This window comes from Acanthopagrus latus, chromosome 23 (assembly GCF_904848185.1).
Source record: "Acanthopagrus latus isolate v.2019 chromosome 23, fAcaLat1.1, whole genome shotgun sequence".
Classification (NCBI taxonomy): Eukaryota; Metazoa; Chordata; class Actinopteri; order Spariformes; family Sparidae; genus Acanthopagrus; species Acanthopagrus latus.
Genome location: NC_051061.1, coordinates 20,058,707 through 20,086,153, shown reverse-complemented (window position 1 = coordinate 20,086,153; position 27,447 = coordinate 20,058,707). Strand labels below are relative to the sequence as shown.

Here is a 27,447-nt window from a genome sequence, read left to right as displayed (position 1 = left end):
AAGGATTAAGTTTGTCTTTTATCTTTCAGGTACATCTATAGGCTATGTCCATTTAACAGAGTTTCCCAGAAACCCAAATATGGTGGATCAGAAACTAACCTAGGGTAAGAGAATGTGTGTGGTGTTACTCCTCTGTGTGTTGTGCTGTTTCTTGTCCTCATTTGACTCATCCTTTGCTTTTCTCCTTTTGCTTTCTGTAGATCATGGGGGAAATGGACAGGCCCTGAGGACAATGTCTACTCTCTGATGAAGTATGAACATGGAACAGGGTGCTGGCAAGGCCCTAACAGATCCACCACGGTGAGTCTCAGACCTTACTTGATGTTTTTCTTTACCTGATTCTTTACCGTGTTGATGTTTTTCATTGGACATGGCACAGAAAAACAGTTTGTCTTTTTTTTTGTTATTCAGGTTAAGTTAACATGTGGAAAGGAGACAGTTGTGGTATCTACCTCAGAGCCCAGTCGGTGTGAGTATATGATGGAGTTCACCACCCCAGCTGTCTGCCAGGAGCCCCAAAGCCTGTATCCAGAGTCTCATGGGCACACAGAGCTCTAGATGCATTCGATTTGTGAGTAGCTCCTAGTAGTAGTAGTAGTAACTTTTGTGTTTGTTGGCAAACTTTCAAGATGAATTTGGACAGCCTCACATTGTGTGGGGCACATACATTATGTTGTGCAGCAGGCAAAACTTTTCCCCTGTAGGATCTTAAATTGGTGCTCCAGTTGGGCCAAGACCTACACCTGCTCCTACAATGAACAGCCGATAACCATTTCTAAATGGTGCTAACTCAAGCGAAATAAAAATGAATGACAGTTGAGCTGCATTAATATGAAGGTTTAGCGTTTTAACATCTTGTTGCGAAGAAAACAGTGCAGTGCAGTTACATCCTCCTTTAGAAGAAGAGCAGGACTGAAGCAAGAGCAAGGTAATAACAATTTAATTTGTAGTTAAGTTTGTGTATTAAATGATTGAATATATGGGTGAGAGTGATGAATACTGCAGCGTACTGTGCCACATTTTCTTTGGACAAAATATAGATAAACTGGATATCAGTCAATCAAACTTTATTTGTATACCACCAATTCACAACAGAAGTCATCTCATGACACTTTACAAATTGAGCAGGTTTAATCTATACTCCTCAGTTAATTGTTGCATATAAGGTTGTGACATTTGCTTTCCTTACTGGTGCAGTATTGCATCCATCCTTTACTGCAGACCATCTTAAGTCGGTAAGAGGTTTGTGACAGTTCACCCTGTGAGTTCTTGGCTGTTGGCCATTTTAAATTTGCACAGAATTCTGCTAAATAAAAAGCATTTCATTATGCTGTAAGAACGTGTAAGGTTTGATTTATTATTTTTTTCCAAAATAGATTGTAGTTTTTAATTTTTCTTTTGGTTTCTGTTTTGCTCTGTGGCTACAGATGCAGTATTACTGTGTATCATAGAAGTTGTTTGCCCTGATGCTGCACAGAGAGAATTGACATCAGGAGTTCCTTACCTTGAAATATACAGTATATTGAACTAAGCTTTCGAGCTTTATGATCATGATAGTGTGGCTGAGTCTACGTCCATTCGAGGGAATGTGGTTTTTTTCATTTTTTTTTTTTTCATACAGTCAATCACAGCATCCAATGCAAATGGAGGTGCTGTGTCCAAAATAACACAAGGAGTGGATAAATCACTGGTGTAAACACTTAGTCACCAAAAATTAAACCTCCAGGGATTAAAGGCAACTAAAATTGGCCTTCACTTTAACAACTAGGAAGGCATGATTCAAGCAAACAAGCCAGAGAAATTAACGTGTATGCGCTGACATTTGCAGGTTGTTCTTCGGGGACCACAGTCACTGCAGCAACGTGAATTTGCCATGCCGTAAGCAGCACCACCGTGGCTTCAGCTAACAATCGAGGATAAACGATGGAAATTCCAATGAGTGGTTCTGTTGTCTACACATCCAGTTTCCACTGCTCCCTGTTGTGTTGTTTCTCTGATTTATGTCCAATATAGTCATTCCAATGTTTTGAAATAAAGTTGCTTTTATCATATTCGAAACTTGTGTCCATTTTTAAACTCCAGCACAGCCATTTTGTTCCATCTGAGCTTCAATCGATAGTGGTGGCTTCCAAATAAGATGGAAGGTAGTAGTAGTAGTAGTAGTAGTAGTTACAACATTAGGAAGACCTGTGTAGAAACAGTAATACAGTTTTCCATTTTTCCTTTCATACTGGCAAACCATTTTGCATAGTACTCAGTCTGCATTCATTTTATGGATAAAAAAAAATCATGAGGAAACATGTTGGTATTAAAAAAAGGTCAAATCCTTGTGAATGCAAACAAAATGTAAATACATGGTGTTGAACATGACATCCTTGCCTTGTTTGGTTAGTTTTGTCAGTCAATAAAAATTGGGTCACTCAATATTTGTAACTTTTATTTTATTTTTTTCTGGCATGTAAAGTACAAATAATTAAACAATTCCATGAAAAAGTCTTCAAGCGTCTTCAGCTGAAATCCCAGTAATAAATATCCTAGACTAAACTGAAAGGTTTTTTTTTTCTTTGTTAAATTTTGACATTGTTCATTTGGTCATGTTTGGAAGTATGAGATTTTGTATTTCTCCCGCTGACATTGGTGTCAGCAGAACTGTTTTGATCATTTTCACCTTTTGATTTGTTCTACCATTCCAGGAAAATGTAAGAAAAACATCACTAAGTTACTGCGTCCCCTCTTCTAAATAAATAGACACAAAATACAGTTGGTTGAGAAACAGAAGGACCACTCACCCCTCTACTACCCTAGAGACTCCCAAGAAAACCTTCCTGCAGCTTTAAAGAGCTCGTCTGTATTCTGACGTTGCTCTTGGCTGGATTTTTTTTTCTTTCACAAATTGATATTGAATTTGATAAAGGTGATTTCAGTATTGCAATGCTTTTACAGTAACAGAACCCTTTTATATTATAATAAATCAGCCCATCAGCATTAACAGGAAAGCATCTTGAGAGCGTATCAAACCTAGGACACCCCCCTCTGTTCCTGGCTAATTGCTGGACCCTCACATGGGCCGAAGCCTCACTACAGGGGCTGTCCCATGTCTCAGGGGTTCACAGAGTGGTTGAAAAAACAAGACTGTGATTAGATTAAATAATTAAAAGATTTTCATTTAACAAGACAAACAGAACACAGGCAGTAAAGGCATAACATCTAGCACACAGCATGTATGTTTATACACTTCAATTAGTTAAATATAGCAGTGCATTCTTTGACTATGGAGAACGTTTCCAAATCGTACTTCTAAAGCTGTTTTTCTATTTGTCCCCCTTTTAAGAAACGAAATGGTGTAACCACAATTTTGGCAAACTTAAAATCTTTTAAACTTGCAAATATAATGAAATAAACCATAAATATACACAAAACATACTTTATACGAGGCAATAATAATAATCATAATAAATAGTTTTTAAGTTAACAATAAGTTAAAACTACAAGCTTAAAGTCGCCCAAATAATACAAGTTTGTTGGCGCTATTTTGAATTTTTTCTGTTTAAATTATTTTATGTTGCAACAAAAGCTACCACAGACTTTTACAAACACAATTGAACACAGTTTGATTGAAATAAAAAAATCTAACTAAGTCTAAAATCTGCATACACTGTAAAAACTGCAACTAATTAAATAATGGAAGAAAAATAAATTGTACCCAATCAATGCAACCGAAACAAAATCTTTGACCCATGTGTGTTCTCTATGGCAACATCAACAACACAAATACGCTCATTTAACAAGTGAGTCTTGATATGTAAATGAAATCAATAAATTACAGTAAAAAATGATATTTGAAATTGACATGGGCTAAAACTGATGATATATTAGACAGTATTCCTTTCAAGGTCATTGAGAATTGCTCTATTAAGTCAGCCAAATATGCAGTTTGTTTGAGCTTGCATGGTCAGAGCACAAATTAGGGGCTGAGGAGGTGATTATGGAAATTTATAGATCAGAGCTCTCATTGCTTGTTTGATTTTCTTAATGAGTCTGTTCATTTTCAATGTTGTTGTCTGAACTTTTTGCTCCTTTCACTATTCCGCAAACCTTTTCAGTGTGACGTTTAATTTCTTTTTTAAAAAATATATATCATTTGTTCTCAGTCAATATAAAAACAAAGCACATTGCACTTACTGTTCCATAGGAAAGTTTTTTTGTCTTTTTAAATGATTATTGTTGTTGCTCAAGCAGTGTAGTACTGTTTCCTGCCATGGTCCTTGGCTCTCTACTGTAGATGTAGGTCTTTGTATAGACAGTGTATGAAAGGTCATTTCGGGCTGTGGGGTTTGGTTTGTGGGTTGACTGTACTACATCGGACATGGCTGGGTAAACAACTCCAGCTGCAGTTCAACGTGGCCTGTTATCTCGGTTGTTCCTAACGTCTATCACTGTTCTCACCAAGTGCTCAGTCCTACGGTGCCATCTCTTGCAAATTGCTCGACCCGAAATGGCTGGATTAGTCCCTTTATGTGGTCGGCTCGGGACACAAAAAAAGCAACAATCATTCAGAGTATTTTCGGGGGATGAAACAGTATGAGTCAGATCGAAAGATGCCAGAGTAAGTGGTGCAATGTTAACAGTTTTAAAAGGATTAAATTGGTCACAACACAAAGCAGATGATATAAATGTTGGGGGAAATACATTATATGAATGCATACGATTTTTCCTTTGTCAAGAGGTGAACTGATTCATCATAATTTGTTTTTTGATATGCCTTTTTTTTTTATCATTCGGTGTCTCAAGAAATGTGTGCAAATGCGATTCCGTGCACCTGTTTCACTTTAGCATTTGGTTTAATGGTTTTAGGATTTACAAATGCAAACTGATATGCGCAACTTAGATATTTAAAAGTAATGATAACTGAAATTGTAGAGGGTCCTTATTCAATAAATAACATAGATTTGTACAGCAATTACTCAGGGAATAATATAGTTAGTCTTAATTTATCCTTCTTGGTACTGACTTGCAAAGCAATTCTTTGGCAAAAATCAAATCTATCTAATCATAAAGAATCATGCTCAGTGTTCATTATGAATCTGCGTCACTGTTTGAATCTGCGTTTTACCTTTGTTTTTGCAAGCAGCTATTCAGTTTTCAGCTGGGCAATGAGCTGGACTCATTGCAACTTTGTTCTGGGATTCTCAAGTCAAAGAACTTCACTTCACTGCACCATCATTAGGCAACACTGTACACAACTTCAGGACACGAGATGCGAGTGTGTCTAAGGACTCAAAAGTATAGATGTGTCTGTCAGGTTGTACCCCCAACTGTTTAATTTCACTTTTCTTTTTTTTTTTTTTACATCGAATTTGTTTGTGTTAAGTTTGTTTCAATTGTTCTGATGTGGTTCGACGGTTAAGTTTGTACGAGATACAATGTTCCTTCGCCCCCTCCCTTAATCCCCACCCATACACCGCATGCTTATTCCCCCTTGCTCTGCAAAGATCAGAGGGTTTAAAATAAAGCCATGCGATGTCCCAAATTTTCCAAGCTTAAGAATCTGTAAAAATTCAGCACAAGGTCTTGTTCCTTTGTATGTATAAAAATAGATTTATCTTTAATGTAATCCTTTCAAAGAGATCGTCCTCTTTGGCTAACACAGCGTCATTTAGAAAAGCAAAAGCAAAAATGTCTTGAATATACTTGACCTTATTTTATCTATAATCATGTGCAAATGTCTTGATATTGAAAGACATTAGCTCTCCCCACGGTAAATCTTACGTCTGTTCTGAAACAGACATTTCAACTAGACAGGTTGGCCTTAATGTTTCATCAAGGGTGCCATAAATAATTTCCATGCAATTGGGTTGGGGATATTTTGAGAAATGCTATTTTTGTGATAGTGCCAAACAGATCTGAAGCAAATAAATAATTTCCTTTCTGTTGTAAACAGAAGTATAATTATGACACTTATTTTCAGGCTTGATGTTGTACAGTCATCTTTTGAGAGGGCAGGAGTTCAAAGTTTCTGGGAAGCTTTTAAGAGAATAGAGGGGTTTTAAATAAAACTGAGTAGCATTTGGCAAAGCTGGAGGAACTGGTAATCTTTCTCCTCAAAGGATCAGTGATAATTTTAACATTGCCAGATATCATTGCTCACACATGTGACTGACTCTAAGTCAGTTTTAAATGTTCAGTCGTTTGGAACTGCAGCCCTCTTAATCTGCTCTATACATGTTGTTAGTCTAGAGCTCATGTGTAATAAAACTCCGACCTCATTTACTCTGGAAGCTTCTATCTGTGCACTAGACTTAAGAATAATACCGGTGCTCTTGAGTTTTTGCTCATCTGTGTTATTTCTCTACAGACGTCCCCTTGACCATCGTTCATTCCCTCAGGTTTGTTGTTTTACAGCGTCTTCAGAGTTACATATTGCGGCTGCTTGGATCGTAATCATCTTCAAGCTATCAAATTCCCTGCTCGTTTTTATCCTACTGAATCTGAAGACGTTCATAATCACAGCATGTCCGCAAGAGTAATATGAATTGTTCCTCTTTCACATCTCATTCATTTTTTTTTCTCTTAACCTCTTGACAACAGATCAGTTAAAGGGATATCACACCAAGTCATGGCTGACAAAGCCATGCAACTTAAAATGGCCTGTTTGGATGGTGTAAAATACAGGTGCAATGGAAAAATGATGCAAAAAGTGAAAAAACACCGGTATTTTCCTTTGATGTGGCTGTGTTATGGTGAGACGGTTTTCCCCTCGCACTTGCTCTCGCCCACCAGAGAATTACTAATGAACGCTGTCACCATGGGAGCACTGCCACTCTGCTCTAAGTTCACAGACAGTCGGCTTGTGAGAAATTAGAAGAAATACAGGAACTCTTTTCTCTTTTTGTGGACTAAATATTTATATATCTTCTAGTTATTTAACTGTGTTTCTGTGATACATAAGTGTACTATTGTGTTGATCTGTGTGAGACTGTGAGGGAAAGAGTGATTCTGATGGCCTTCGGACTACTCTTTTCTGTGACCAGTATTCATTGGTTAGCCTAAATCTTAGTGGGTCTGAGCTATCAAGCTCACACTGAGTAGAGAAACTGCCTTCACGCTAGGCACCATCTAATGCAGGTCAGGAAACAGTAGTCAAAGTTTCTAGAAAATGCTTACATACTCGGCTATTATAACCACCTTAAATATTGAATATATAGTTATATTTTAATAGACGTATATAAGAGAACACTGTTTTTTAATTTCATTTTCTTTGATCTAAAAAAATCGCTGATTCAAAATGCCCAAGTGTAAAAAAGTGACTACATCCTCTCCAGCAAGATAATGGGAGAGATGGTGGGGTAAGAGTTTGGGTAAATTGCACATATTCGTTCATTTAAATTTTTGATCGTTTTGTTCATCAGTTGTTGTTATTTGCCTGAATTCAATCAAAGCACTCAGTACACATTCTCTGTCACATTCGTTAGACTGTCTCCTAAATAGATAGCTCTGGCCCCTAACCCAACAAACCAGCTACGTACCCCTTCTAATTCAATCCAGGCAAATATAGGGAAGGACTAGCATGTTGTGTAAAGAGAAAAGAAAAACTCCACTAGTGTGTTTGTTTGAAACTCTGACTTGTGTATGGATATGTTTGGTTATGTGTGTGCATGTTTGTGTGTCTGCATGTCTGTGTTTGTGATAATATATCATGAATTTGTGTGAGAATGTGTCAGAGAGAGACTCAGTCCAGGCCCATGTAGAGTGATGGCGCAGGGAGCTCAGGTTGCTCTCCCTGCAGGTCGAAGGAGCTGGTGCCAGCAGCCTCTCTCTCAGGCCTTGTGCTGCTTGCTGGTCTTGAAGGAAACCTGCAGCACGCGGTCACCCAGGCGGTAGCCATTAAGGCTAGCGATAGCCATGGCGGCTTCATCGTAGTTGGTCATGGTGACAAAGCCAAAGCCCTTACATTTGTTGGTGGTGAAGTCACGGATGACCTTGACGTTGGTGACGGCGCCGAAGGGCCCGAAGAGCTGCCACAGAACGCTCTCGTCTGCCTCGGGGGACAGGTTGTATACAAAGATGCACCAGCCGGCTCCAGTTGGACCGGTGAGGTTGACGCCGGCCAGGCTGGTCATGCTGTCAATGGTGATGGGGGAGAATCTGGGGAAGAGAGTAGGAGAACTACCATGGGTGTCATTCTGAAGTTCAACACAGCATTCAGCACTCTATACTGTTTCTTATGGGCATGTTTCTCAGTAAGAAATGATAAAGATTGGAGTCGGGTATGGAGTCGGGGGACCCCATCTCCATCCCCTCTGCTGTACAGTAAGTAGATAAATATGTGTGGGCACCACAGTGGCTCCAAACTACCTGCTTTCATACAAAATGCCACTGTGTGCCCTGAGACACAGACACCCACACAATGTGCATATTTTCTCATTTTCTCTGCTGACCAAAGCCTCTGGAAGAATTAAACACATGAATCACAATGTTCAACGAAAATCACGGTATTGAACAAAACACAGAAACCTAGAGAGGGATGAAAAGCAAATTGGAATCAAATCATACACAAACTGGAGCAAACAGAGGAGACGCAAACGGAATCTGTTATGTCCATGCTGGTGAAAAAAGGGGACATTAAAGCAACTGAAACTGACAATGTTAGTTCATAAATAAATACATAGAAATTATTTCTATTAATTAAAACAAAAGAACGAAAAGGTTAAACAAAGCCATGCCAGAATACCCTGCTGTTAGAAGGCTGCACCATTGCCTATTGCAATTACAGGTAGTATTTTGTTTTCTAGGCTGCTTCTGTAACATGGTTAAATGGGCAGTGGGCATTAAAAATTATGGCCATTATATCTGATTTCGAGATGAAGTCAGCAGGTGGTATTCCAGGCACTTTGTTTGAGGTTTTATTTTGGCATGGATGCTTTTGAAAGTACACCTTTGGCATTTACCTCTTGACTCCGTAGCTGGCGTTTAGTAAATTGTCGAGTCTGCAACGCAAGAGGGAGAATGAAGGGGATGCAGAAGTTAGTTATGAGATCTACAAGGAAGGGGGGCTTTCAGTTAACAAGTTGCTCCTTCACCAGCTGGCCTCCAGAGGGCATCCTTCACTGCAACGCAGTCCCAAACCATCCAACCTCAAACTGATGGCGTTTAAAATACGCCTGTGAATATGCGTCTCAGCTGGTATTTATTGTTCACTCTTGTTTAAGCTCCTGAATAAATTCCCCTTTAATAGTTTAAATATACGATCAACAAATCCTGTATCCTAGGTCATTTTACATCTTCAAAATTATCCATACTGATTAAATGAGCATTCCAACCTGATACGGTATCTACAATTGTTTGTGAGGTACCATGAAATTTTGAACCTTCAAAGTTACCCAAGTATAGATGTGGCCAACATCTGACAGTTTCAATCTTTATGATGCCTATGTAGTATAGGCAAAAATTAAAGATTCAGTAATATTCTTTTATGTAGCTTTATTTTTTTTATTGTATTTGGAAAAATCTGGTCTCTTACATTGGTTTTGAGCTGTTATTTGGATCTGGACCCTTTCCAAGTGAAGGGATCATGCTGCAGTTTAAAAGAAAGTCAGAGAAAAAGAGTGAGAAGGAGGGACAAGAAATATTGCCTATTCCTTCGGCACTGTAAAGCAATAATATTGCTTAAAGTAACAGTTTACAAATAAGTTGTGTTAGTAGTGACAGAAAATTTGTTTTGGCTTTTAAATGTTTTCGATTACACAGTTTTCCTTATAAAAGTAGACCATATGACTGTTTTTAGCATGTGCCACGTCATCTGATTTATCTTGTATATTTACTCTTAGCTAATCTCTGGTGTCGTTGAGGCTTGTATAAAAACATTTTAGAGACTGTCATTTGACTGTTGACTCAAAAACGACATTCCATATCATACCGAAACAATGAAATATTGACATGTTTAAACAATTGTCGTTGTAAAATAGTGATATACAGCAGGACAACCTGTGATTTGGTCTCGAAACAGTGGCTTTTTACAGACTATCTGTTGATTAACTCATAGGTGGTGTGACATTGGTTAAGGTTCAGTACCTGAAACGCTGAGTCTGGTGGTGCAGAGGCCCCGTGTAGCGGCGGGCAGCAGTCTGGTACAGCTGAGTCAGTAAGGCCTGGCCTGTCTTCTGGCTGGGGTTGTTGGCGAACTTGACAGTGATGGGTTCGGCAGCACCCAAAGGCTTCTGTCCGTTCAGACCTTTGATGGCCTCCTCTGCCTCGTTTCGCTTGTCAAACCGGATGAAACCCACTCCTCGGGATATGCCTGCTCCGATTAAGAAAACAGACCGATGTTACTACCTTGGCATCAAGGACCGTGGCGGCCAACCATGTCTTCATTCAGAGAAATGCTGCTTGAGTGACAACATGAGAAGTGAAATATTGCTATACCTGTGACTTGGTCCACTAGGATGCGGGATGTAATTATACGACCATATTGGGAGAACAGCTGTTCCATGTCCTTCTGGCTCATGGTTTTCGGGAGACCGCTCACATAAAGGTTGGCATCGCGAATAGAAGCCGAGCTTGGCCGGGCATATGAAACCTATAACATCAACATTTAATAAATTAGTATGAGCGTTAAATGTATTCACCCCAAAATCACAAGTTTATCTTCAGAAACATTAGAAAGATCTGACGTAACTGGTCCGAGTTTCTCAACAAGTTCCCAACACAGCTTCATTTTTGACTCCTACTGATTTCACCATCTCCACAGTCCCCAACTGTCTCTCTGTCGACTTAATCAGTGCCTTTAAGCTCACACTCCGGCACAATGAGGCTGTCACAGGCACACTAAGATGACTGCAACCATTACCCAAACTGATACCAATCATCAGTTAACAAGCCCAAGTGTCAGCTTTGTTTTGCACTGAAAAACATCAGCCTTGGTCGATGTATTTTTCTGAAGTCACTGGTGACTTAATTAGTGCACAGCCATTTCTGGTGCATCTGTGTTTGTATCCCTTATGGTTTTTCTGTTGGTCTAGTTTTTTAGAACATTTTACATCTAGTGCTGCAGAGAAATATCTGATTGATTGTAAAAAAAATATAAATAAATAGAAGTCACACATTCACTTGTTTTTGTGTTTATGGGTGCAAGCGAACACATGTGTGATAGATAATCCAGTGCAGTGCATTGTTGGGAGTGCTGTGTTTGTGTGTGATGGAGAGACAGAGTGAGTGTTGTCTGAGATAGGCCGAGCTGCCCTCCCTGTCCTGCCTCCTTCCTTTGTTTCTATCCTCTGGGGGAGAACGGCTCCACTGGCAAACAGCAAACAATGTAAGTGCATCACAAGACTTGTGGGATCCTTGACAACTTATAAACATACCGTCCACACACTTACACCCATACTCTCTTTGCATGCATATGTGTGTGTCCCATAAATATATATGTTTGTGAAATTTAGAACTATCTGAAGCAATAAAATGTGCTTCTTGCAAAGGCACAGGGAAACCTGTGATGTGAATTGAAAGGACTTCTTATATTGTCCGTCAGATGAATACAGGTGTTCTGATTTCATCCATCAGTACTAAGCACCAGTGTCTATTGTGTACACAGACAGACTGTATGAGCAGGAGGGTTGTGTGGTGCAGTGATTAGGGTGTTCTGGACGAGTCAGGGGGGAGTTGCTGTGTTCGGGGAGCAGAGGCTGCCCTATAATTAACCCTCTCCCTGTCGCTCCCACAGTACAGATGGTGCCTGAAGCCCATATGGCCTCTAATCCCGTCATTGGCATTCTGCTCTCAGAGCTACCCCCTACCCTTCTACTGCTGCCCCCTCCCTCAACGCATTACCCCTCTCTATTGAAGCCAAACCAGTGAGATAAAACTATGGTATTGACCAGAGGAGGTTCATTTTTTTTTAAGTTTGAAAATAAAATTTAAAGAAGTTAATTTTAGTCAGTGATTCTACACAAAATCATCAATGGTTCCTACAACATAAGATTAACAGTGTAGCATAATGATTGCCGAGACAGTCGACACTTTTTTTCAGAGTAAAGTAATTTCTCATGTGCAAGCTGTAAGATAACATTATAAATAAATCTCTATATATTTATATATATGTATATGTTCTTCCACAAACAAACCAAATCTGGTATTCCTACATATAGCTTGTTTGATCAGTCGTTTGTCAGAATAAGCGTCCCCATTCATGGACAGCTGTTGGAGAATCACCTGCTCTGCTCTTTCAGAGATTTGATTTCTCAATCCTGCAGTTTGTCTCAATCTTTGATCTACTTTGATCAGGTCGAGGGGGATGGGAGGAAGTAGTGTTTAATAATATAGCCCCCTCTTTCCCTCATCTGATTTTGGGACAAAGAAGCCCCCTAATTAGGCTAGATTGGAGGCAGATGGGGTAACCTGGACTGACCCTTGTGCACCACAGTCGGGCTTCCTAATTACATTTCCATCACAATAACCTCTGCATGCTGTCCGCCCCTTGCTTTCTGACCTCCACTCTCCTTCCCTTTTTACCCTTTTTCTGACTCTCTTTGTTCTAGCCACCGCTCCCTTCTGCCTCTCCTCCCCATTTTCCTCCCCTCCCTCTGTCACGTCTGCCACCACCTCTCTCAACAACCCCCCCCTTGACAAAATTTCCACTTCCTCTCTTTTTGTCTAGCACACTGTCAAGAATTTAAAAAAAAAAGAAGAGCGATTATTATACAGAGGAGAGGTCTGCTCACCTTGATTGTTTTAGTCTGCAGTTTCAGACCATTGAGTGTGTTGATGGCCTTATCTGCATCATTTGGATCCACGTAGTTTACAAAGCCATATCCCAAACTCTGACCTGATGACAAAGAAAGACCCGTAGTGATGTCAGTGATTCTCAAAACCAGTTGTTGTTACAATATTTTGTCCATCATAGTCAGTGTTGTACCTGTTATCTTGTCTCTGACTAGCTTGCAGGACTCGATCTCTCCAATGCTACCAAACAAACTTTTGAACTCCTCCTGGGTCATGTTCTGAGGCAGATAGTTGACGATCAGGTTGGTTTTGCTGTCGTCTGTTGAGCCATTGGTGCTAATGACTGGACCGTTAGGCAGACTGGTTCCGCTTGGACCGTTGGACACCTGGGTTTCCATGGTGCTGATTATCTGCTGAGGAAGAGGGTGGAGTTAGATTCATAATTCTCAAAGGGGACACAAAAGGTGGCTGTATAAATCTGCATGTGCTCATAGTATAACATATAATACATGCACACATATATAAGCTATACACACAACCGCGCGGACAGGCTGTCCACTTTGTCACTGTCAGAGGAAAGGTCAGGAATCAGCATTGCAAAAACGGAGACGGATACGAGGTCTAATTTATCATCTCCCTTCCCCCACGTTCACCCCATCTTTCCTCCCCTCTCGCTCCCTGCCTCTGGTCCTGCAGATGTCACAGTCCTTTTTCCCAACTCCTCCCCTCCCCCAACTCTCTTCCAGGGTCAAACACCATTACATCATTACACAGGGATGGATAATAGTGATGGTGGTGGTGTGTGAGGCTCGGGGAGTGAGGGGATGAGATGACGGACAAAAGGGAGAGGGGCATTGTTAAATGGATTTGTTGCCGAGGAATATCACGGTCTGGTGGAAAAATAAGTTAGGGATTAGACGTTTGTTCTTCTGACTATGTTAAAGTTTCTTTGTGTTAATCTGACATTTATTTTTGTAAGTGGAGTAAGAGTGTGGGTTAATGCACAGTGTGCTGTTTGTGTCTCCTGTGTTGCTCGGGAGTACACAGTGTTGCTTAATTTAATCCACAGGGGATTCTCAAGGAACATCTGTGTGGTCAGAAACAAAACTTCCTGCTCCACTTTCCTTTTCCTCACACTTATTTCTAGAAATCTACATGGACTGCCAGCAAAGGAAAACAAAATCCAGATTTAAATGAAGTACTGTGTCGTAATAAAAAGTCATGTTGATGTTATGCAGCAGCACAGATTTGTATTTTAATTATATAAAAAAAAATCTAATATTAAAGAGATATGAACTGGAAATGTGCAACAGCTTCACGCTTAATATAAACTATTTAAATTTGACATATTTTATCTTATAATGCATACATTGATCATCATTTACTTCATAGATGACATGTTTGATTATTGCACCTATCAAAATAAAGTGTGAATGTTTAGACTTGAGTTCTCCGCGTCATCTTGTGCAGCTGAAATTAGCCTCTGCAACATTACATTCATGTGTTTGTGCAGGAGGTCACTTTTCCTTTCCACAAACAAAAGGTGTAAGATGTTCAGCTAAATAGTTTGAATGCAGTGTGCCATTAGTGCCACAGTGTAAATTGTTATGTCGGATAGTGGGTTCAAGCTGTGGAGGATCTCTAACTCGTGGGTGTTTTGAATGTCAATAAGGCTAAATGAAACTCCTCTAAAGCTCTTGGGGTCTTGCAGTGCAGTGCAAAGCAACAAAGGCACATTAATTAATGAACCTTGAGAATTATTTCAAAATTGTATTCGGGGAATTTCCTCACTCGATGTAGAAATACCATAAAAGAAATATTAAGCATTAAGTCAATCTCGCTCTTCGTCTTCCTCTAATAAATCATAACCAGCTTCATTTTGATTCCAAAAGAAAGGTGGGCATGATTTCATTTTAGCATTTGTTAATTAAATTAAATTAATGTATGGGTTATCTGCTTCTGTGTTATCATCACATTACTAAAAGAGTGAATTTGTGCCTTCAAATCTTCGTGACATTTCATGTGTTGTCTCCTTTTCTAGGGTCTGCGATTGGGTCTGTCTAACCTGCCTTTCTGCCTCGTCTCTGTAACCTGCTGTCTCGCTTTGAGCCTCACCTCCACTCAGGTTGCCCAGGTAACAGCCCCTCAAAGACTGCATTGTTTCTAATGGCTGGATGGCTTCCTTACTCTAAGCCCAGCGTGTAGTTCAGTCTGTGCTTATTAGGAGCACATATACAGGTCAGCCATTTTTCCTTCATGCTTGCAGAAGCAGGAAATATCAGTAAGTCAAATTGATAATGACAAGGGGAAGAGGAGCACAGTGACAAAGTTAAGACAGACTAAAAATAAAATACATCAGACACACGTCTGTGCACAAAGGCAGCACAGCGTAGATAGAGATCATGTCAAGATTTTGATGCGTGGCTCAAATGCCTTTTAACTTTCTTTTTCGTGCCATTATGAATTATGATACGATTCACATGTATGTGTTGAGAAAAAAAAGGTGGAATCAAGCAGTTATGTTGTATTCATTATAAGATTAACCCAGTGTGGTTTTCATGTGATGTGATGCATCTGACGAACAGAAATATGAGCCACTGGATGTGTCCCAAATATGACAAAAGCATTTTGAAGGGAAAACATATTAGGGCAAATTTGACTTGCCAACTGAAATAACCCTCAGCGTGGCAGAACACACATCCCCAGTGAACAGTGTGAAGTTATATAATTCACAGACCCACTGAGTATGGGCTGGGCACCGAGATTGGCTGACACAAGCAGCAACTAAGATTAAGATTTCCACGCAGAAACAGAGAGAAACAGCATGCTTTGAAGTTATTTGAAACAAAAAGAAAAGATAAGAAACGCAGAGGATTGTTTCATCTTTGAGTCGTCATATTTCATATCACACAGCAACATCAACAACAAAATAGTCTAGTTTGGATTGCAGTAACCCAATTACTATGATGTAAAAACACAATAAATCATTGTGATGTTGCAGTAAAGCCTACAGTAGCATGAATAATCGCAATGCGCCCTGTATAGATTTGCTCCAGCTATAGGCTCCAGACATTTTCGTCTGCTGGAGACAATAAAGACGCTCTCTCCAGGGGAACCTTGCAACCATGTCTTGGGTGTAAATATGGCTGTGGACCTTCATCTCCAAACATATTTCTGTTTAAGCATCTAATAAGGACAGAAACACGGCACATTAATATAAATCTTGTGAAAGACTCTCAAGGATTCCAGTTGTTAGGGTTGGAATATGTGTCCCACACTGCTTTTTTCTATTTTGGGGTTCTGTGAGATCTCCCTTAATATTTAATGTTCTGCATCAGCATCGCCCACACATGGTCCCAGACTTGCACGCAAACAAGAGCCCTGCCTCCACTGCCAAACACATGAACCCAGACTTGCACGCAAACGAGAGCCCTGCCTCCACTGCCAAGCACACGTACCACCTACACTGTACACAATTAAATTACAAAACACAGAAGCATTACATGACTGAATGTAAATGCAGTCTGTGTTCTCTGATGCCTGTAAAGAGCTTTCCCAATTTATTTCTGCTCCAAATGCAGCACCGCGCCGGAGGCCATAATGTACAGAAGAGTAACTGTTTCCCATTTTAACTGATAATGTGAGATTGTGTCATGTTGCATGTTACAGTGCACTTAGAATCGCCAGAAATCCACCCTGAATGTGAGATATGACACGTCACCGTCAGTTTCTGCTTTGGCATGCAGTCGCAGCAGAACGATTAAGTGTTTGGGAATTTTAGGCTTAGTGTAGATTTAAATTCACTGGCTGTATGCCTGCGATACATGTATTTTAGTGTGTCTTTGTCTGGACAAAACCAATAATCAATGAAGATGAGCACAGGAGAAATCCACCTGGATATTTTCAACTGACAGCTCTCACAAAGACGATAATGATTTATCCTTTAAATATATAACCTTGTCTGCTGTCCACATTATGATGCCTTATATAAAGATTTTTTATTATTATTCTGGAAGGCATGAATCAGAACTGAATGGTAGGCTGAAGTGTAAATGAGCCTTCTAAATAACACAGATTACAGGATTATCCCAAACAAAGGGCATTAGCCACACTCTCTGCAGCTTAAGGGATCATGGTGGCAGCTGTAAAACAACAGGACGACAGGAGTCACAGCTCATGTCAGCCATGCACTGAGGCTCCATCCTATTCTCCGCTCTGCAGACTAAGAATAAAAGATTTCTAAAAGATTTCAGCTCTCTGAGTATGTGCGGCTTTGATAAGATGGGAACAGACAACGTCAAAGGCTCGGGGAGACAAATCTGTCCTGCAAGTCCTTGTAGCATGCGGGGCGCTATCCAGCGTGCTGAAAAAGGGAGTGGCTTTCGGACGGTCTCATTTGAGGCCACACAGGCCCCATGAAACCAGCAAAACACCACCGACTCGTTTAATGTTTTATATTCTGTTGACTTTGAAAAACGCTCCACCTCGAGTCATGAATAGATAAATCACAGAAACGCCTATTAAAATATGGCAGATGCAAAATAAAATCCCTCGATTTCAACGTTTCCTTTTTTTTTTTTTTTTTTTTAAGTCCCCCCCTTTTTTAAGGAAAAAAAAAAGAAAAAAAAAAGGAAGACTTGTGAGCTCTGCAGGCATTCATGAACCGGAGCGCCTTTTTGCTGAATAAACGTATTGAAACGACCAAACAAAAGAGCCACCCGTTCCTCCTCGTCTCCCTCGCAGAGGCTATGGCAGCACTATGAATATTAATGTAAACAGTGGCGCTTTGTGTCGTGGCCAGAGGCTGCAGGACTCTCCGGGAACAATGACTGTTACAGTTGCCAGCCACAAGTCAAAAAACGCCATGATAGGTCAAATAAAAACCAGCAATTCGATTTATTTTCTACAGCAGAACTCCACTCATGTTGAGAGGTGGTTTTTATGTTATTTTATTTTTTTTAAGCGAAAATGGCCTCTGTTATAAACACTAATCAGTGGCGAATGGCGAAGAAATAATGTTGTTTTTTTTTCCTCACAAGTCTCGTAAAATTATGAATCAGTATGAAGATCTAGTTTTATGTGCCATGTGCAGTGAGATTAAATGATCCATCGTTGTGTGAGATTTTCAGAAGAAGAGAAAAGAAAAGTAGTGTGTCTCTTTGTCACAACAGGCTTTATATTTGTTGCTGATAATTACATGAAGTAATTGGCAACAGGAGCCAAATCACCGCTTACATAACAAAATAGCATTTATCGCCTCATGTGTGTCAGACAGGCCACGTCCTGACTGTGCTAATATAACATAACATGAAGTCTTTTAATTATTGTATTTAGAACAAACTGTAAAATGGCCTTTAGCCTTTTCTTTTAAATCAGCCAAAAAGATTTACATTTAATTCTGCATTTTTAACGGGACATCCAGCAGCTGTGTGGTCTGCTGTACAGTGAGGGCCTCGGCTGCCCTTGTCCTTGAATTGTGTAAGTGCCTTGGATAGGTTATCTGACTCAACGCTTTTATTTGCCTGCCACTGCGGTACAGGCATGGAGGACTGCGGACCATGTGGAGCCTCCGTCGGTGGGAATGTGTTTAGGTCTGCAGGGGGACAATAGGTAATGTGCAACAAAGAGACGCTAAAATTGGCACCGAAACGTGTCAAGTGGACAGTTCGAGGCGCACAGATGGCGAAACAACGTGCTGTCCACCTCCATTTTATGAGCATCATATTTCCGAGCAGCATTCGGACTTATTTTTAAATTCAGTAAACGAGATTTTTTTTTAAAATAGTTCAAGGACCATCTCCACCTCTCACGTCATCTCCTTCTGTGTGTTAAATAATATATTTTGTATTCCTACTATTCAGCCAGACATTTCACCATCTGAGGATGTAATTACAATTCTCAATGATAATCCCGCAGTTATTATAATTAAACTAATAAAATACTGTATGGATTATGTATATTTCACATTAATAAGCAGGTTTTTTTTTTCTAACACGTGCTCGTTGGACCGAGCAGCAGTCAGCAAACGTGCTGCTGATTTCGTGTTTATTCCCCTCTCTTCTATAATTTCATGTAAATCTGTCAGTTCTGAATTGGTCTGCTTAGGTGAACTATCTGTTGTGAACCGTAATTCGTGTCAAGAGGTAACGCGTAGTGGGCCTTTTGAGGCTTCAAGGCCCTCGTTTGGTGCTCCAGCCCAAAGAGACACGCCCAATCCGGCCGTCGGCTCAGAGCAAAGCTAATTTCTCACCGCTCACATCTCCTTTTATCCGACGAGCGCAATGCCAGCATGGCCATCTTGTACGTATGCGATGTGATACACTTGGAGAAAATGCGCTTAAAATGGAGATGTCCGTGCGCGTCCTGACTGTCGCGGCCTCTGAGATTTCCAGCCCATTTACTCGGTTGCATCGCAACGAGAACCCTGAGGAATTTGGACTTTGTCTGATTCAATGCAAACCGATGGATGCGTAATTTCCCTCCTCCCCCTCCCCCTCCCGGAGTGACTCGACCCTTTTTTTTCCCTCTGCCTTGCTGGATGGGCCCTCAGCCTCCGAGGCATCGTGTTTTGTCTCAGAAACCCGTCTCCAGCATCCTTGTGCTGTGCGAGGCAAAGAAAGCGAGTCCTCCCCCCACTGAACCGAGCCGAGCCGCCTCATCGCCTTACTGCCTCTCCATCACTGTAATCCTGCGGAATTCCTACATCTCGACTCCTGCATCATTTCGGAAGTGTAATCAAACGCAGCGACACGCAGCCGGTCGGAGTGGCCGTGAAGCATAAACCTAAAGGCTGTGCTTTCTAAAATGGCAGGATAAAGACTTTATCCATCGCTGATGATGACTGCAGGCTGGAGCGCAGCCGGCGTGGCGCATCACTCAGTATGAGACTGCTAATTGCCTCTATCGATCGCCAGTCCTATCATAATAGTATGGGATGGCATATTGACCAAAAACACAGCGCACTAATCCCCGAGTTCACCTGTGTTTTGGCATGTGGACGTAGCCACGGAGCTGTAATTACATTTACATCAGTCTCCAGTACAGATACATCAGTAAGACATGAAATAAATCTCTGTATGGCTACATCACATGTGTACATGTATAGTAAATCATAACAAATCTAACATAAAGGGACTGAGATACACTAGGCATGCTGCTACAACCTCCCCGTCACAAATATAAGAGAAATAGAGTCATACGTACAGTAACCATTCTTGACGTACAATGAAAGAAATCTAGGTCCGTCTTTGCACTGGTCTTGAAGCTGAATGCTGAGTCTCTGTGTGCTCTTCGGCCTTTATGTTATATGGCCCTTATGTTCTGTCAGCAGTCCAAATGAAAAGAAAAAAAAAAGAAAAAAAGGAAAAAAATACAATCTTCGCCAGGGAATCTCAGCCCTCTGAGATTGTAGGTGTCCTCTATAGGATGAAAATGAGGAGAAAGGGGTTTTCTACTGAATGATGATGGGAGAGCGTTCTCTCCGAGTGGCGTGGGCGATGGTACAGAAAAAAAGAGAAGCAGTGATCCTCAGCAGGGTGTGTCCAGGGGAGGGTGTTCTGGTTCTGCTGTTTTTATGTGTAATTCCCTGCTCCTCTCGCAGTCTCCTTCTGTGCCTCTGCTGCAATGTTCTTCTTTTATGCATCCTCCTGGCTGGCAGAGCGCGCTGCTGATTGGCTAATTGTGCAGGGAGGGTACTACATGGCAGCCATTGCAATGCGCTCCTCTCCCATTATCCCCTTCAGGAGAGATCACCAAGAGTCCCCCCACCCATCCCTCCCTCCCTCCCCACCACCCTCCCTCTCCCATCCATGCCCTTCCATCTCTCCACTCCCTTTTTCTCGCCGCCCTTCCTTTCTTCCTGCCCCCCTCTTCACACACACACGCAGAGCGGAGTGAATAGGGCTCCACCTGCACTTTCAGAACAGATGGGTGCAGCAGAAGACAGCAGACTTGTCTCTCTCATTCCCCATACTTTGCACTCACTTCCTCCTCAGCGCAGCCCCTTCCTTTCTCTCTCATTCTCCATTTAGGACCAGTTCGAAACCATAGCAAACAACTTCACTCCTTAGGCCTTTGTTCTTTGCAAATAAAAGCGATTTTGAGTAGATTTGCGCACTTTCGAGTCCACGTTCTCAGCTGACAATCACAGAATTCGAGCAGTGGGGGAAAGGACACAAAATATGCAATAATTGGGTGTGAACTGAGGCTAGAAACAAAGCATTAAATCCATAATGCAGCTAATGAGTGGATGATTTCTGGACCCCTCAAATGCAAGGCAGATGGCCAGCTATAGGGTCAGGTGCAGACATGAGAATAACAAATTAGATACCCCCTGAATTAATTCATGTCTATTCAGTGGGAAGTTGAGAAAGGTGCAGTTTGTAGCTCTGATCAGGCTGTGCTGAATGATCTCTTGTCTTTGCTTTATGAACAGAAAACGTGGCCCACAGTGATTTTTGTCTTACTTTACAACATCCCAACATCCCCTTCCTGAGGAGTTCTCATCCCTCACTGCCCACCTCCTGCTGCTCCCTCCTGTGTCTAGCTGTGTGGTGAGTGCTCACTGAGACATGCTGTTTGGACTCATCTATAATGCATCCCCTGCCCCGGGACATCATGTGTGACAAATGACCTATTTCTGTGCAGACCCCCATAGGGCCTTGACCTGGGGGGGTGGGTGTTCGCGCAAGTGTGCGTAAATCAGTGTATGTTTGTTTATTTGTATACTAGTCTAGGGTTGCTGTTCGTGTGAGGAAATGAGATGGTGAATGGAGGCTGTGCTTTGTTTAGTATTAATGTCCTGTGTGTGTTTTTCATCTGTCGATGAGTGGTGCTGATGTGAGCCCTCTTGTGACAATCAGATTCTCGGCTTTGCTCTCCCCAACTGACCTTGAGGAGTCCTCAGACGTCTCTGGTTGTAAGGAGTTCTGGTGCGAGGGAGGAAATTGTTTGCGTTATTGACACTGACCAGTTGCCTTCAATGGAAGTGTGGATGGACATCAGTCTGTACTCAGATGAAGATACAGAGCGGGACACTTGACCGTCTCATGTCCTCGTACTGTATGTCTCTCTCTGTTTCTCACACCTTCCAGTCGCTCCTTCCCAGTCACTCTCGTATACCCCCTCTTTTTCTTTCTGTCATTGTCCTGTAGCTCTCTTCCAGTCAGATTTTGAACATGGGCCCTGTCTGATATTTTACATAATTGCCTTACATAAGTAGCAAGCTCGGCTCAGAGCTTGGATGATATTAGTGGAGATGAATATTGCATGAGGAAAGCACTCGTTAAGCGTTAATAAGAGGATAGAGATGGAGCCCCACTGTCAGTCTGTCTTAACCCCGCCCCCACCGTTCTGTCAAGCAGTGACTCAACTCAGCCTGGATGCGTTGGAGCCTTTGAGTCAGTTTGTTTGAGAAGGAGGAAGAGTATGTGTGTGTATGTGTGCAAGTGCACACGTGTGTTTGTGTGTTTCTGCCTGTGTATATGAACGTCTAAGAAGAGCCAGCGAGATTCGGTCATTAGGTGCTTGTGTTTTTTCCGTCTTTGTTTGCTGAATAAAAGCGGCTCTTGTAACACAAAGGCACCCAGGTCTGTCAACTGACTGCAGCCCCACTCACAGTTCACACTTAATGTGAATAAATGGGCTTAATTGTGGCCCCTCATTAGAGCCCTGGTTAGTAGCACTGCAGCTGAATCCTCCATGTGGGTAAGAGGGCATTTGAAGCGCCTATTGTACATAACTGAATCAAAGGATCAAGCATTGGTTTTGCCTAAAAGGCTTTTTGTTATTCTACTGATTATTTTCCTATTGTTAAGGGTTCTTCCACTCATGGTGATTACGAGTCTTGTTGCAGTGTTCCTTTTTTCATGGCATATCATGGAATGCTTGTCGGTGCCAGAGGGATGAACTCTAAGCATTTGCGAAATGAGTTCACTGATTTCAAAGTTGATCAGGCCACAGAGGAACGATGAACAGCTGAGGAGGAGAATTTGATAAAAAAAAAAGAAAAAAGAAAGAAAAACAGTTGAAATGCTACATTTTACATAGTGTACTTTAATTTTAATCTCACAATTTCGTCTACACAGCAACAGCAAGAATATGCCGGCAGGATGCAAATTACTAATGTATTATGTATTTGAACTCTGTATAGTAAATATATATTGACACTTAACTTTGTAAATTGCAAAATCCCTTTAGGACTGAATTCCTCAGCCGGGCCTTTTCTGTTTCGCATCATTATTATTCTCGTAGTATTACGTCAATATGAATGCCTGTTGCCATTGCCCTGCGGTAAGGTAGTGGCCCTGTGTGAGAGAGAGGAGGAGAAGGAAAGAGGGGGGGGAGAGAGGGAGAGTGAGAGAGTGACACTATGACAGTGTATCTGGGGGATGGGTAGGATGATTCAGCCTCAGGTCTGGTTAATTCAGTGGTCTCTCCACTAGGCCTGGCTCTTGGCAATTCAGGGTTTTGTGGCAGCAGCAGTGAAGCAGTTATTGCTTTCAGGAAAGGATCCAAAATTAAATTAGCCTCTTTTAAAAAAGGACATTTGTTGATAATGGCAACCGGCCTAATTCAAGCCTGTATGTATTATTTGGCATTTTCTTTTGAGGTCCCTCATGGCTTCACTCTTGCACTTTCTCTCCGTCTCTCTCCTCTCTTTCTCTATATCTTTCTCTCTCTGTCTGTCTGGATGTGTTGTCTCTGGGCTATTATTAGAGTAGACAGGCTGGTGGGAGGAAGTCTCTGAAGTAGACGCTCTTGTCATCTTTTTATTTATGGATTATATTCTGCTTTCCATGTGCCTGTTTAATTCTCAGTGAACGGTTATCTGTCTTTTGTTAGTATGTGCCTTTTCAGGCAATCCTCGTGTGCCACATTCTTATCATTTGATAAAAGGGAAGAAAACACACACACACACACACACACAGGTATATATCAATATGTGTTAATCAGAACATCATCATTCTTAGGTTGGGTGGAGCAGGACAAACCTCTCTTACAGAAAACATGTTTTACACGAAACCTTTTTAGATATAAAGCCATGGTTATTAATCTTTCATTTTGTCCTGTCTGGGTCGGTATCTAGGGAGAGACCTTAAATACACATAGCTCTTAGACATTCTCTTTGTTTTTCTCTCGCTCCGTCTTCCTTTCCTGCTGCCTTTTTTTTCTATCTGACATGAAAATAAAAAAAACAAACAAGTGACAGACACAAAATGAACGAATGGAAGAGGTGCAAGCATGCCTGTTCCTGTTAGCTTCATGAACTGTGACACGATTATCTCCAGACGCTCTGACTTGTAATGAACAATAAATAATATAAAACACATTTCCTGCCTCAACCTGAAATGTACTCATTGTGCTTTCATGCAGAATTCTGGTTCCCTTTTAACTTAACAGGGTAAGGCAGATTATTAGATAACTGGAGCTATCCAAAGGGAATATGATAATGCCTGCTAGAAAAAAAATCACAGGTTTAGCAACACTATTTTTCCCCCTCCATCTCCATCCTTCCTCCTCTCATCTTTCAATCTCTTGCTCTCACTCCCTTTAGTCCAGCTCTCTCCCCCTCATGGCCCTCCCCTGTTTCAGTAATAGGAGACTTGAAATCAATAGCACATTAGTCTGGCCGGAAACTCTTGTGGAATTAAATATGAATGACTGAGATTGCAGCTCTACCTGCTGCTCAGAGAGATGCATGATGGCTCCTGGGGATATGGGTTTTTGTTTTTCATTCCTCCCTCCAGTAAACAGCCTGGACATTTTGTGCTGTTCTTACAGCGTACTAGATCACTGAGCTACCTTGTTTTGTCGGAGATCTGTGTGCAGCACTGTGGGTGTATTGTCGGGGTTGTCATTTTGTCCTTGGCACTGAACAGTGACCAGTCCGATAGCATAATTTGATAGAGCAAATGGGATCGCGGACGTCACAAAGCCGCGACAGCTCAGGAGGCAAGAAGAATCAGCCGGCCACACCCATCCTCCAAACACAGCAGCAGCACCATTTGAATATGAAAGAGCTCTCTGGTTATTAGCAGATTGCATCTCACTTTTTTTTTTTTTTTCAGTATTTCGTTCAGATACAATATGTGCGTTCTCTTTCATTAAGCTTTCAGGTTTGCTGCTCTGCACATTAATTCTGGAACTTTTTACATGCAAATGTTGTTACTTGGTAGTCTTTCATTTTCGTTTGCTGGTTCACTGTGTAAAGTGGAATCATTTCTTTTAACGTGCTGTTTAGCTTAAAAGCATAATTTGCAAGGTGGTAGCAGAGTGCTGGCTGGCTGGTGGGAGGAAGGTAATACGAGACAAAAAGCCACTGCGTATGCTTCTGGGAATTGATAGAGGCTTGGGCACCAGTAAGCTAATACACATAGATGATATAGAGGTAGATGTATTTGTGAGCGATATTTCATCCCATCAGAGATGAAACGGTTTGTGACAGATGGAGTGATATTGTTCCTCTGTACGGCCCATGAGTGCGGCCCCTCCTGCTCTCCCTCCCTGACAGATGTAGGGGGAGGACCACAGTGCACTCTTCTTTCTTTCAATTGATTTGGGTGCTTGAACCCTCAGGGACTGGAGGATGATGGTGGGATGGGGGTGGTGGTAATGGTGGTGGTGGTGATGGGGGTTTGGTTGTTTCCTGCAGCACAGAACCTGTAAAAGTCTAAAGCAAGTGCTGTAAAGAAGTAATAAACTTATTATTTGCATATATCTGCATTTATTCAAACATGAAATGCCATAATAGCAGTGTTCACTGTGCACTGCACTGAGTGGAGCTGGAAGCGCATATTTCCATAAATCTTGGTTAGAGAGTGACAGCGTAGCATGCATCCATGCGTGTAATGTAGGCAGAGGAGAAAGTGTGGCTGTGCATACTGGTGGCAAAGCTTCATGTGTTGCTGTCCAAGATTTATTCAGTTTGATGACAGTTTATTAGTGCACACGGATAGAAATGCAACAATTTTTTCTTCCATAAGATTAAGTCAATATTCTGTTTTATGTTTGGAGGAGGGCTGAACGCCGAGAGGTGTAGGTTTGCATGTTTTGTAGCAATTAAGCAGAATTTAAGCTAGTGATGACGTTTAGCCTTCCACCAGCTCCCCAACCCTGATTGTAGGATCAACATGAGGGGGACTTAACAGCTGCCTCGTAGCAGATGTGTCCTGTTGCTACACCTCGCTCTCTGTCCCTGGAGGGGAAAGGTCAAGACAGGGGTGGAGGTCGAGACAGAGATTCTCTCAGAGATGCTACATGTTGATGCTTTGAGGGAAACAAACAAATGAGCATCTGCTTGCCCCTTCATAGGACACCACCACAGGATGCAGATTAGAATTAGCATTATTGATTACGCTACTCAGTCTGGTGTAATTCCCCTTTCCTGCTTTAATAGCTGCTGACCCTAAGAAGACCCAGAATTACACGTCTGATCATTTCTTTATTTTTTTCTTTTCAAAATATATGTCAAATAATATTGCAGAAAAACCATCACCTTTTATCTTTTTTTCAGTTATTGTATATGTGTATCGTTTTTCTCAATTGTCAATAATTGTTTTTCCTTTTTATCCAGGAGACAGATTGTAAGTTTGTCCTTCCTTTTTAGGAGTTAATGTTGTTAAAGTTTTTTTTTTTACTGCTGGCAAGTAATGTCCTGGAAGCAAACCCCAGTAAAAAGTGGTTAATGATTTTAATAGGACTCCCTGGTGGGGCGGGAGTGAGAGGGGACGTGCCCTGGCCACGGGCGCGTGGCGGCGGAGCAGGTGGATGACGGGCAGCTGAGTAGTGAGCTCCGGGGGGAGGGGTGGGGGCTTCCATTTTGGAGGACTCTTGGGGTTGAGAGAAACCCTGAAAAAAGGCAACCCCATCTGGAACTGAGGTGGGGGCTCTGGTGTGAAAGAGATCTAGTGGGTGGTGTCTGACACTCTCTCTTTTGTTCTTTGGTAACACAGCAGTGATGGTGGTGGTGGTGGGGGCTCTCGCTGCCGTGGGGGCTGGGCGCTCAAACAATAGTGCCGATCTAGGAATTGAAAGCTTTCGATGAACAGAAAGGCAAGGAAGCAGGCAGGGAAGGTGCGGACAGAAGGATAAAGCAGGCACGGGTTCAGCCCACTTATGGTAGGTGGGTTTTTCTATACAAGGACACAGCAATGTCACACACACACACACACACAATATATCTCCCCCTAGTAATTCATGATCAAATGGTAAATATTTTTAGACACATATTTCTTGAGATGTCTTGAGATGTATGTGCCTATGAATGCCAGTAGAAGACCGCGATTATATTTCATTTATATACAAATCCATTATGGAAAGCACCAGTGCACAATAAATTAGAATTCAAGGAACAGAGAAAGAGCAGCGGAGAGAGAAAAATGAGTTTTGGCATTGTGATGGAAGCGTGCCTCTATAGGGGGGAGATGGAGAGCGTGAGCTTCATTTATTTTCATTAGCAGTGCGTATGGGCCAGACTCAAGCCTCCTGCGAGCTCTTACGCTGCTCTGACTGCTGTTCCATGCATAAACATATATCCCCGAGACGTCCTTGCTCAGCTACAGCCAAACCTCTGTCACGCAAGGTTAACATTACCTCTGTCTCCCCTCTCTCCATTTCTCCACATCTCTCCTGTCCAGAGGACAGCCGAGTACCTGCAGCAGCTCTGAAGGGTACTGAATAAGACGACCGTGGGGGGGATGACTGCAGCAGCAAGGATCTTCATTGTGGGCA

The 27,447-nt window shown here is 41.7% G+C and overlaps 2 protein-coding genes and 1 long non-coding RNA gene across 18 annotated transcripts in view; 2 read left to right on the top strand and 1 right to left on the bottom strand.

Annotated features, from left to right (window-relative positions):
• The window catches only part of prkcsh (protein kinase C substrate 80K-H), a 7,240-nt gene extending 5,189 nt beyond the window's left edge, over positions 1–2,051 (top strand). For all 3 annotated transcript variants that reach the window (XM_037089563.1, XM_037089562.1, XM_037089561.1), the window contains exons 15-18: positions 30–104; positions 201–300; positions 412–571; positions 1,829–2,051. In XM_037089563.1, coding sequence (XP_036945458.1) covers positions 30–104; positions 201–300; positions 412–558 — 322 coding nt within the window. In that variant the 3' untranslated portion in view covers positions 559–571; positions 1,829–2,051. The remainder of the gene's footprint in view (positions 1–29; positions 105–200; positions 301–411; positions 572–1,828) is intronic.
• elavl3 (ELAV like neuron-specific RNA binding protein 3) lies at positions 1,829–20,333 on the bottom strand. Of its 14 annotated transcripts, none has more exons than XM_037089564.1 (8): positions 19,921–20,333; positions 12,911–13,130; positions 12,717–12,820; positions 10,423–10,576; positions 10,072–10,300; positions 9,521–9,574; positions 8,949–8,987; positions 1,829–8,166 (listed from the first exon to the last, which is right to left on the bottom strand). In XM_037089564.1, exons 1-8 carry the CDS (start codon positions 19,927–19,929, stop codon positions 7,818–7,820), a joined length of 1,158 nt encoding a protein of 385 aa, XP_036945459.1. In that variant the 5' UTR covers positions 19,930–20,333; the 3' UTR covers positions 1,829–7,817. The 14 variants fall into 14 exon arrangements, with proteins under 14 accessions (XP_036945459.1, XP_036945462.1, XP_036945461.1 ...); XM_037089567.1 differs by having other exon boundaries at positions 1,829–8,145; XM_037089566.1 differs by having other exon boundaries at positions 10,072–10,297; positions 19,921–20,332.
• LOC119014418 lies at positions 14,767–27,447 on the top strand. Its single transcript, XR_005072968.1, has 3 exons — positions 14,767–14,851; positions 26,670–26,835; positions 27,354–27,447. It is a non-coding gene; the product is annotated as an uncharacterized LOC119014418 (long non-coding RNA).